Source organism: Trichechus manatus, unplaced genomic scaffold, assembly GCF_000243295.1.
Source record: "Trichechus manatus latirostris isolate Lorelei unplaced genomic scaffold, TriManLat1.0 scaffold00487, whole genome shotgun sequence".
Classification (NCBI taxonomy): Eukaryota; Metazoa; Chordata; class Mammalia; order Sirenia; family Trichechidae; genus Trichechus; species Trichechus manatus.
The window spans coordinates 1-12,224 of record NW_004444423.1 but is presented as its reverse complement, the minus strand read 5'-3'; the positions used below and the strand labels follow the sequence as shown (position 1 = coordinate 12,224).

Here is a 12,224-nt window from a genome sequence, read left to right as displayed (position 1 = left end):
GGCCTACAGAGAGAGAAAGGCTTCCCCTGGAGCTGACGCCCTGAATTTGGACTTTTAGCCTACTTTACTGTGAAGAAATAAATTTCTCTTTGTTAAAGCCATCCACTTGGGGTATTTCTCTTATAGCAGCACTAGATGACTAAGACATACCCCAAGCTCAACATGTACAAAATCAAATTTAAAATAATCCCTGCACAACCTGATCATCTTGCAGTGTTCCCTAGCACAGTGAGTCATTTCCTCATTTGTTCCACAAGCCAGAAACCAGAACATCATCCTTGACACTGCTTTTTATTTTGTTGCACATAGGCAATTCCCCACCAAGTTCTGGAGAGTGAATCTCCTAATTATGTCTCCAATGTCAACATTCTTCTCCATCTACCTCACTACCACTCAAAGCTGCCAGCATCTCTCGCCTAGCTTTCTGCCATTGTCTTCTAACTGATCGACACTATTCTCTCTGCCCAATTCATTCTCTACACTTTAGCCACAAAGATATTTTTTGAAAATGCATAACAAAGAAATCAAACAAAATGACCATCTTTCAATCAGTTTCCATAGATCTTAGGATAAAGACAAAACTCTTTATCATGTTGTACATAGATTTGACTAGTCTCTGCAGTTTCACCTTCAGCTGCCTCTCCCTCAATTGTTCTGCTTCAACCATGTTGTTGTTGTATGCTGTTGAGTCAACTCTGCCTCATAGCAACCCTATAGGACAGAGTACAACTACAGCACAAGGTTTCCAAGGCTGTAATCTTTAATGGAAGCAGATTGCCATATCTTTCTTCCGTGAAGTGGCTGGTGGGTTTGAACAGCCAACCTTTCTGTTAGCAACTGAACACTTAACCACTGTACTGCCAGTGCTCCTTGCTAGCCATAATACCCTTTAAAATCCTCTATCGTTGATAACACTTCCCACCACAGGGCCTTTGCATGTCCTGTTCTTGGTCTGTAATGCTCTGTATTCCCCCACTTTTACCTGGTTAACTCCTGCTGAAGCATCACTTGCCCAGGAAGCTTTCCTGAACTTCCCAACAGACACTCTCATAACATTATCTATTACTTCCTCACTGCTATTGCACTTCTTATTGTAACTTGACATTGTTTGTTCATTTGGTTAATGTCTGTCTCTTCCCACGGGACTTCATGACTCCTGAGGGCAGGGTCATGTTCATATTGTACATCACTGTATCCCTGGTGCCTACCACTATAAGCACACACACACACAAAAATCTGTCTTTGTCATCTGGTGCTGCTATAACAGAAATATCACAAGTGGATGGCTTTAGCAAAGAGAAAATTTATTCTCTCACAGTCCAGTAGGCTACAAGTCCAAATTCAGGGTGTCAGCTCCAGGGGAACGCTTTCTCGTCTTTGTCGGCTCTGGAGGAAGGTCCTTGTCATCAGTCTTCCCTTGGTCTGGGAGCATCTCAGCACAGAAACCTCAGGTCCAAAGGATATACTCTGCTCGCGGTACTGCTTTCTTGGTGGTATGAAGTCCTCTGCCTCTCTGCTGGCTTCTGTCTTTTATTTCTCAAAAGAGATTGGCTTAAGACACTGTCTTAGTTATCTAGTGCTGCTATAACAGAAATACCAAAAGTTGATGGCTTTAACAAAGACAAATTTATTTCTTCACAGTAAGGTAGGCTGAAAGTCCAAATTCAGGGCGTCAGCTCCAGGGGAAGTCTTTTTTCTCTCTGTAGGCCTTCTCATCAGTGTTCCCGCAGACTAGGAGCTTCTCAGCGCAGGGACCCTGGTCCAAAGGACGCGCTGTGCTCCTGGCACTGCTTTCTTGATGATATGAGGTCCCCCTGTCTCACTGCTCACTTCTGTCTTTTATATCTCAAGAGATTGCCTCAGGACACAATCCAGTCTTGTAGATCAGGTCCTGCCTTACTAACACAACTGCCACCCATCCTCCCTCATTAGCATCATAGAGGCAAGTTTACAACATGCAGGAAAATCACACAGTACCAGGAATCATGGCCTAGCCAAATTGATACACACATTTTTGGGGGGACATAATTCAAACCATGACAGACACTATCTAATCTTGTAGATCTCATCAGTATAACTGCCGCTAATTCATCTTATTACATCATAGTGATAGAATATACAACACATAGGGAAATCACATCTGATGATAAAATGGTAGACAATCATACAATACTGGGAATCATGACCTAGTCAAGTTGACAGATATTTTTCGAGGATACAGTTCAATCCATGACACTGTTGAATAAAGAATTTCAGGAGACCAGCATTCAGATTCAAGAGCAAACTATGTCTCTATACAGGGTTACTACTATTACTACTATTTCTATCACAACTCCCCCTCTTTCCACTACTACTATTTTTGATAACATTAGCAACTCCCTAAGGCTTTTATTAAGGAGACCCTGGGTGGTGTAAACGGTTAAGTTCAAAGCTACTAACCAAAAAGTTGGTAGTTCCAACTCACCCAGATGTGCCTTGGAAGAAAGACCTGGTGATCTTCTTCCATACAGATTATAGCCATGGAAATCCTATGGAGCACCGTTCTACTTTGCAACACATGGAATCACCATGGGTTGGAATCAACTTGATGACAACTAGTTTAAGGTTTTTGTTGTAATCTAAGAAACTAAAACCATGTTGTACCATTAAAACTAATACTATTAATTTCAAGTTTTAAAATGAAAGGTGAGATCCAGTAACATTCAAATTATAAAAATTTAGAAGATAACAGTAACCCAAGGCTTAAGTCAGAGTACCGTGTTCTTGGAATAATTCTAAAGCTCCTAACCTAAGGGGAAACCTTGCCAAATGAAAATGAAAAAGAAGCAAATACCAAACTGCTGATCAGATTTTCCCCTCATTCACACCCTTGGAGCACTAAGACACATACAGGGACAAAATATTGTGAAAACAAAACAGAATCCCTTCTCAGCTATGCCTTCTGGGAGCAGGGGGACAGGATTTATTTATTTTTAATACACTATTATGAATACACAAGATTCATCTACCTCCTTATTGATGGACATTTGGCTTCTTTCCATATATTTTAAAATATACTTATTTACATGTATTTTTTATTAAAAATAATTCTGCAGTAAACTTGTTTGCATACATTTCTCTTTGTACATCCAAGAGAAGAGTTTGGTTGTTTTGTTATAGTGTATTTACCTTCTTAGAGCTCGTGAAATTCTGGGTCATAGGATAGGTACATTTTCAACCTTAGCATATACTGCCAAGTTATTCTCTAAACTGTTCACTATTTTACACTAACACCTGCAAAATACAAGTCTGTCTTTACTCACATCTCCATCAACTCTTGGTATTTTCAGATAATTAATGTTTTTGAAACTATGATGGGTATAAAATTGTATCTTATTATTTATATTTTTCTTATTGCTGATATTTTCCCTTCTGTGAATTGTCTGTTCCTAGTCCTTGCTCATTTTTCTTTTGGGTTGTTTGTCTCTTACATATTTGAAAGAGTTGTTTACATATTGTCGATGTGTATCCTTTACCTGCATAAACACAGAAAATATCTTTTTATCCCAGTCTCTTCAGTATTTTAATTTGCGGGACTTTACTCATAAACAAAGAAACACAATCTGTAAATTTGAATTAATTTGACCTATTAGTTTAGTATTTACAAAATATGTGTAAGTCAAAGGGTCTATGTAAAGTTTACATATAGAGTAAGAAAAAATGAGTATTTTTAATAGAAATCTACTTGATATATTCAGATAATGTCTTCAGTTTTTTTTTTTTTTAATTGTGCTTTAGGTGAAAGTTTACAGCTCAAGTTAATTTCTCAAACAAAAATTTATACACGTATTGTATTGTGACATTAGTTACAACCTCCACAATGTGACCGCACACTCAAGGGGGACGGGATTTAGACACACTGTTTTGTCCATAGACAAGAAAGAGAATAATTCAGATCATAACAGAAAGAGATGATTGACCCAACTCTTGCTGATCGCTCGCATTTTCGTATTTAGATGTTTATACACTCCTTCCATTTGCATTTGTTTATACACTTCACAGGTGTTTGCACTTCACGTGTCCTTTGCTTACCCAGCTAGTTTGTAAACTTAAAGGAGCACAAAGCTATCAGAGGGAAGCGGCTCAAGTGAAAGAAGCTAGAGAAGATGAAAAGAGCAAAGGAGGAAAGGAAGATGTGCCACTGGGTGGGGACTTGACAGAGGTCTCAGAAGGCAACTGCCTCCTCTAGTTAAGTGTCTAATCCTTTGCCCTTAATCAAGCTCATTTTTTGGTCACTTTGTGGCACGGGATTTGTTTCCCCTTCTGTTTTACTTTTTTCTATTTTGCTTGCACTGTACCCAAATACACAACACCAGAACCATTTCTCTAAGGCTAAAGCCATTGCTTTTCATCTGATCCAGCTGACTGCTGCAAACTTAGAATCTGCAGACTGGGAATTTTCTAGCTACAAAGGTTAGTTATGACTTCTGCCTCTCTAGTGATTTGCAGTTGGTAAAAGCTACAAGCTTAGCCCATTTAGGCTGCCCTTTATATTCAGAAATACACTTTCCTTAGAAGTAACACCCACTGTCCTTTCTGAGTAACATAGTACCTCTTCCCCATTGCTGTCTTCATTTTGAGCCATCACGTATCCTGTTTTCTAGACGGTACGTCAACTGATATTGCCAATTTTCAATGTAACAAACATCAGGTCCTCAGGCATGCAATCATATAGTTCACTGGTTTGAACAGAAGGTACAGAATCTATGGCTAAAGTCAAGGTCGACGTGATTTGTGCTAATGCAAATGGCGAATGTCCTGTTGAGTTCCAAATTAGACCAGTATGAAAAAGTAGGGAGGAGGGCTCATTTTAATAAGAATTAAGAAATAGAATTGACTCATTATGATTATCTTACTGCTCTTAAAGCAAACAAACATTTACCAAACTCTTACCTTTTGGAAAAAACTATGCTAAGTCCTTTACACAGATTACTTCATTTAATCATCAAAATAAAGGTACCTATGAAGGAAGTGGAGTCCCTGGGTGATGTAAATGATTAAAGGCTGTACTTCTAACCAAAAGATTGGTGGTTCAAGTCCACCCAGAGGTACCTCAAAAGAAAGGCCTGTGACGTACTTCTGAAAAATCAGCCATTGTAAACCCTATGGAGCACAGTTCTACTCTCTCACACCCATGGGGTTGCCATGAGTCAGAATAAACTTTGCAGCAACTGGAATGAAGAAGATATTGTTATTATCCATATGCTTTACCTAAGGAAACAAAGCCTTAGACACTTGAAATCACTTGCCAAAGATCATATATACGTATATACGTAAGTGGCAGAGCCAAACCCTTAAACACAGGCTACCTGACACCAAAGTATGTATAACTAAACATTGTTTCACGTAGGCCTCCTTATTTCTCTTCACTTCATCTATACCCTGCCCCACTCCCAAATGAACTCAAGCACTTTTTCAGTTGGAAAACAGCAATGAAAACAGAGCATTGTTAAGTAGTGGTGGAGCGGATCCTGGTCTATAAATGTACCATTTAAATATTGTGTTCTTGGGGCAGGTAAGATATAAGCCACAGAGAGGAGGTAATAAATCCATACCTGTTGCTTGTCCTGAGCAGCTCTCTGCTTCCTTTAGCATGGCCTTAATGAGTTAAATTTTGTTGTTTTTTCTTAGATTATATTACATCACTTTGCTCCGGGGTTAAAAACACTCCATTTCCACATATTTTTCATTTGTTGGCTTTCATTTTCATTAGAAATGGAAATAATTTACTTTAGGACCAAGTAATTTAGGGTACACATTTTTATCATTTTCCAGATGGACTCAGTAAGTTTGTGTGACAGGTAACATGACTAGAAAGGAACTAGACTTTAAAGCTAGGACTCCTGCCTCCAAATACAAGCATCCGAAACATGTGTACTGTAAACACTACATGTCCAATGGTCTCTTTGCCATCTTTATCTGTCCTATAGTCAATATATCCAAAGCCTCGTTCATAAATTTCCCCACAAACCTGGTCCTCTTCCTTTGCCTTCCATCTCAGTGAATAGCACCACCATCCAGGTGAGCAGACCAAACACTCAGATGTCATCTTCCACTTTTCCCTCTCCTTCACCCATGCTCCCCTGCTCCTTTATCCAATCTATTACCAAATCATATATGTTTTATGCTCTAAGTATAAAATCTGTTATTTTTACTTCTATATCTACTCAAAGCACCACTCTCACCCTCTGGGCTACTGAGGTAATCTCCTAACTTGTCTTCACATTTTCCTTCTTGTACACCCTCACTCCATTCTCAAACTGCAGCCAGCATGGTCTTTTTATAATGTGAACACAATCATGCTAACAATGTCATGCCATCATTTTGTTGTAGATATTTCAATGCCATCCCATGGTTTTTAGGATAAAAGTCAAAGCTTTGAACATGACTGACAAGGTCAAGCATGATCTGATCCTTACCACATCTCCAGCCCCATCCCTTAATCTCTGCAGTGCAGTCCCATTGTCATTTCCCCATTTCCAGAAACACTACAGAGCCCTTCACACATGGTGCTCCCTCTCTCTGGATCACTCACAAACCCCCACCTTCATAAATCCCATTAACATCTACTCAGTCCTCACACCCCAGCTCAAATGTTACTTCCTTGCGGACAATTTTTATAACCTCTATTATATGCTCTTTCGTGGCACTGCTTTGGTTATTAGCAACTATCACTAGTGAAATTTTGTGTTTATTTGTGTAATTATTTGACTAGGTTCGGTCTCCCCTAATAGAGGTTCTGCTCAACCTTTGTATACCAGGCCTAGCACATGTTGACTGATAATACGTATTTGTTGAATGAGTGAGAGCTGAATGTGCTTCCTTACCTCTACCAGTTGTGCTTACCATTTGTCTGAATTAGAAGGTTGTAGATTTTAGTCTGAGTGCCCTCTGGATACAGAGTAAAGCTACACTCATACTTTTCACTGAGTGAGGAAGACACCTTCCTTAAGTGCAAAGTCCACTTTAACATATTACCAGGAGTTTCTGTGAATGTCACCAGTGACTCACAGGGACTCTCATTGGCACTGTAGAAGCCATGTTGAGGTTGATAAAGGGCAATTAGGTCCACCTTATTGGTGACCTTGGACCGTTGCATCTGCACCAAGAAGTCTTTTTTTCATGTTTGGCAGGTCAGGTTGACATCAAAGCCAGGTAAAGCATAAATGTCTTCTCCTGCATTGACTGTTTCTTTCCACACTCCTGAAAAGGAAGAATGTCAGTCATCAGTTTGTATGATTTCTATAGAGTGATTCCTAAGTAACGACTCTGATCACTTTGATGAGGTAAGAGCACAACTGAGAAGGATTCTCCCTGGCTGTCCGAGTGGTAGAAGAGAGCTTGTGCAGGTGATCCACATAGAAAAGTATGAGAGGCAATACAAATGAGGAGGCATTTACTTAGGGAAACTGGAGGAAATTAGATTTCTGAATATCTGTCTCTTTGTTTGTTGATCTGCCCAAAGAAGAATGACCACCTCTGAATAAAATTAAGCCTACTTAAAAAGTAAAGCCCATCAGTAAAGCTAACTTATTATAACAACTATTCTTATATTTGGGGGGCAGGCAGTGTTGGTTCAGTGGCAGAATTCTTGCCTTCCATGCAGAAGACCTCAGCCAGTGAACCTCATGTACAGCAACTACCTGTCTGTCAGAGGAGGCTTGCGTGTTGCAATGATGCTGAACAGGTTTCAATGGAGCTTCCAGACTAAGATAGGCTAGGAAGAAAGGCCTGGTACTCTACTTCCAAAAATCAGCTAATGAAAACCCTATGGATTGCAATAGTCTTATCCACAATTGATTGTGGGGATGGCAGACGACTGGGCAGCATTTTTTTTTCCATTGTGCATGGTGGCACAGTGATTAAGAGCTTGGCTACTAACCTCAAGGTCAGCAGTTCAAATCCACCAGCTGCTCCTTGGAAACTCTATGGGCAGTTCTACTTGTCCTAGAGGGTTGCTATGAGTTGGAACTGATTCAATGGCAACAGGTTTTTTTACGGGGTCACCATGAGTCAGGGGCCAATGCAATGGCAGCTAACAACAACATTCTTATATTTAATATAATTTGCTTTAATTGTGGTTATAAATCAATAGCTGTATACAACACACAGGTGCTTTCTGAAATCACAAAAATAATTAATGTTACTATGCAACGAAAAAGAACAATGATGAATCTGTGAAGTATCTCATAACTTAGATGAAGCTGGAGGGCATTATGCTGAGTGAAATAAGTCAATCACAAAAGGGCAAATACCGTATGAGATCATTACTGTAAAAACTCATGAAACGGGGATGAGGCCAAGATGGTGGAGAAGTCAGATGCTTCCAGTGGTCCCTCTTACAACAAAGACCCAAAAAATCAAGTGACTTAATTATATATGACAATCTAAGGGCCCTGAACATCAAAGGCAAAGAGAGGAATCAGACTGAGTGGTAGGGAGAGGGAGAGACGGTTTGGAAGCAGCGAGGGCATGCTAGACCTGACCCGGCGAAAGCCTGAGTGCTTCAGCCCAGATCAGCTCGGGGTGCATGGTAAGGCAGGCAAGCAGCAGTGCTCTGTAGGTGTTTTCCGCACTGTGGGAGACCTAGCAGCAGAGGGTCTACTCAGCCATTCAGAACCAGTGAGAAGTAGCCCTTGAGGCGAAAGATAAGTATTTGCATCTGGCCTACTGTGCGGATCAAAAACAACCCCCTTAGGGAAAAACCTCTCTCCCATTTACCTCCCTGCTCCCTACTCTGCACTGGGTCTGGGGCAGCTTCAGCAATTGCAGAGTCCCCTGGGCTGGAAGTAGGACCCATCACACACCCTGAACCATTCTCCTGGCCTTGGAGAGTGAACAAACTAACAAACAGGGAAAAATAATCTGCTGGCTCCCCTAAGCCAGGAGCTCAGGGTAGGTACAGCTCCTTTGCCTAGGCACAGGCATAACGAATCAACGGACCTTGAGTGCCTTTCCCCCTGCATGGACTTGTATGGACCCATTTCAACAGCGTAGGCCCTCATTACCATAGTACAACAGGGTATAGAGCTAAAGACTAACTTCAACTGTTTCAGCTGTGAAGTGGGAGGTTCATGACATTTGACACTGCTCTATCCATTAAGCAGGGTCTTCACCTACCCACATCAGGGGCCTGAGGACTGGTGGCTCCACCCACACCACCTAACCACCTGTGACAGAGGCCCAAAAAAAAGAGGTGTCCCCCAGTCCTTACAGCCAACAGCACTGGGTGCTCATAGTCCGGCTGCAAAACCCACCCATCTGCATGCTGTAGGGAACAGGGACATGCTTTCCTCCCAGACACTCTGGGGTGGCCGTTGGCCCCCTGCCTTGTTCACTGTGTCCTCTTGCTGCAGCTGGATGCCTGTGCCTACACGAATCACCCAAGCCTGTCTACGACTCTAGGTGAGAGGCTGCACCACACACTTGGTGGCTGACTATCTGACACCTGAGCTGAATCCATACAGGAGGAGTGGGCAGACTCCTGGGTTCACATGCTTAGTGACAGGTCTAGCCACCTGGTGGCAGGACATTGGAGCTTCAGAGGCACTGGTAACAGGGCTAGTTCACATGAGCAGCCTATTTGGGTATATTAAAACAAAACAAGAAGTTAGGATACAGTAAGCAAACATAAATAAATATAATAACTTACTGATGGCTCAGAGACAACAGTCAATATCAAACCACATAAACAGGCAGACCATGATGGCTTCAGCAATCTCCCAAAATAAAGAATATAGAAATTTTCTGGAGGAAGAGAATTTCTTGGAATTACCAGAGGCAGAATACAAAAGATTAATATACAGAACTCTTCAAGACATTAGGAAGGAAATTAGGCAAAAAGCAGACCCCCCCCCAAATAGAGGACCTTAAAAAGACTAGAGACAAGCATAATGACAAATTTAATATTCTACAAGAATCCATAGAGAGACAGCAATCAGAAATCCAGAAGATTAACAATAAAATTTCAGAATTAGATAACGCAGTGGAAAGTCACAGGAGCGAAACCGAGGCAATGGAAGTCAGAATTAGTGAGACTGAAGATAAACTTATTTAAGGAAAAATCATATAAAAGGATAAAAAAATGAATAAAACCTAAGAAATATGTGGGACTCTATCAAGAGGAATAACCTATGAATGACTGGAGTACCAGAGCAGGGGAGGATAACAGAAAATACCGAGAGAATTGTTGAAGATTTGTTGGCAGAAAAGTTCCCTGATATTGTGAAAGATGACAAGATATCTATCCAAGACCCTCATTGAACCCCACATAAGGTAGGTCCCAAAAGAAAATCACCAAGACATATTATAATCAATCTTGCCAAAACTAAAGATAGAGAATTTTAAGAGTGGCTAGGGATAAATGAAAAGTCATCTACAAAGGAGAGTCAATAAGAGTAAGCTTGGACTACTCAGCAGAAACCATGCAGTCAAGACGTCAATGGGATGACATATACAAAGTCTTAAAGGAAAAAAAAAATTGTCAGCCAAGAAATATTTATCCAGCAAAATTATCTCTCAAATATGATGGCAAAATTAGGGTATTTCCAGATAAACAGAAGTTTAGGGAATTTGCAAAGCCAAACCAAAATTACAGGAAATACAAAAAGGAGTCTTCTGGTTAGCAAATCAATAACATCAGATAAAACCCAAGACTAGAAAACAGGACAGAGCAACCAGATATCAACCCAGATAGGGAAGTCACAAAAATAAATCGAAGTTAAAACACTGAAAATAGGGACACAGAAATGTCAATATGTAAAAGATGACAACATTAAAACAAAAAAGAGGGACTAAAAAATGTAGACATAGATTTTCATATGGAGAGGAAGTCAAAGCAATATAAAGAAATAAAAAACTGGTTTAAACTTAGAAAAATAGGGGTAAATATTAAGGTAACCACAAAGGAAACTAACAATCCTGCATGTCAAAATAAAAAACAAGAAAAATATAAAGACTAAGCAAATACAAAATCAACAACAATGAAAAGGATGAAAATACATAAAGAAAAACAACTCAGCACAGAAAATTAAGTGGAACAAAGAAACTGTCAACAACACACAAAAAAAGATATCAAAATGACAGCACTTAAACTCATAGCTATCAATAATCATGCTGAAAGTAAATGGACTAAACACACCAGTAAAGAGACAAGAGTGGCAGATTGGATTAAAAAACATGATCCATCTATATGCTGTTACAAGAGACACACCTTAGACTTAAAGACACAAACTAACTAAAACTCAAAGTATGGAAAAAAATATATTAAGCAAACAACAATCCAAAAACAGCAGAAGTGGCAATATTAATCTCTGACAAAATAGACTTTTAAGTAAAATCCACCACAAAGGATAAGGAAGGAAACTATATAATCACTAAAGGGTCAATACACTAGGAGGAGGACATAACTATAATGAATATTTATGCACCCAACGACAGGGCTCCAAAATACATAAAACAAACTCTAACAGCATTGAAAAGAGAGATAGCTCCACAATAATAGGAGGAGATTTCAACACACCACTTTTGGTGAAGGACAGAACATCCAGAAAGAAGCTCAACAAAGACACGGAAGAGCTAAATGCTACCATCAACCAACTTGATCTCATAGACATATACCAAACACTCCACCTAACCCAACAGCAGCCAAGTATATTTTCCAACGCACATGGAACATTCTCCAGAATAGACCACATATTAGGTCATAGAGCAAGCCTTAACAGAATCCAAAGCAACAAAATATTACAAAGCACCTTTTCTGATCATAAAGCTTTAAAAGTAGAAATCAATAACAGAAACAGCAAGGGAAAAAAAATGAAACACATGGAAACTGATCAACAACTTGCTCAAAAACTACTGGGTCATAGAAGAAAATAAGGATAGAATAAAGAAATTCATAGAATCAAACAAGAAGGAAAACACATCTTACCAGAACCTTTGGGACACAGCAAAAGCAGTGCTCAGAGGTCAGTTTATGACAATAAATGCACACATCCAAAAAGAAGAAAGGGCCAAAATCAAAACAGTAACCCTACAACTGGAACAAGTAGAAAGAGAGCAGCAAAAGAGGCCCTCAGGTACTAGAAGGAAGGAAACAATGAGAATTAGAGCAGAATTAAATGAAATAGAGAATGGAAAAAAAAAATTGAAAAAGTTAATAAGACCAAAATCTGGTTCTTTGAAAA

General features: G+C 39.7%; 1 protein-coding gene across 1 annotated transcript in view; it reads right to left on the bottom strand.

Annotated features, from left to right (window-relative positions):
- Positions 1-7,242, bottom strand: part of LOC101354659 (T-cell surface protein tactile-like) — a gene marked incomplete at its 5' end in the record, with an annotated part of 61,802 nt that extends 54,560 nt beyond the window's left edge. Inside the window, 1 exon segment of the mRNA XM_012559970.1 lies at positions 6,886-7,242. Within this exon segment, the coding sequence (XP_012415424.1) occupies positions 6,886-7,242 (357 nt within the window).
- Positions 7,243-12,224: the final 4,982 nt, after the last annotated feature.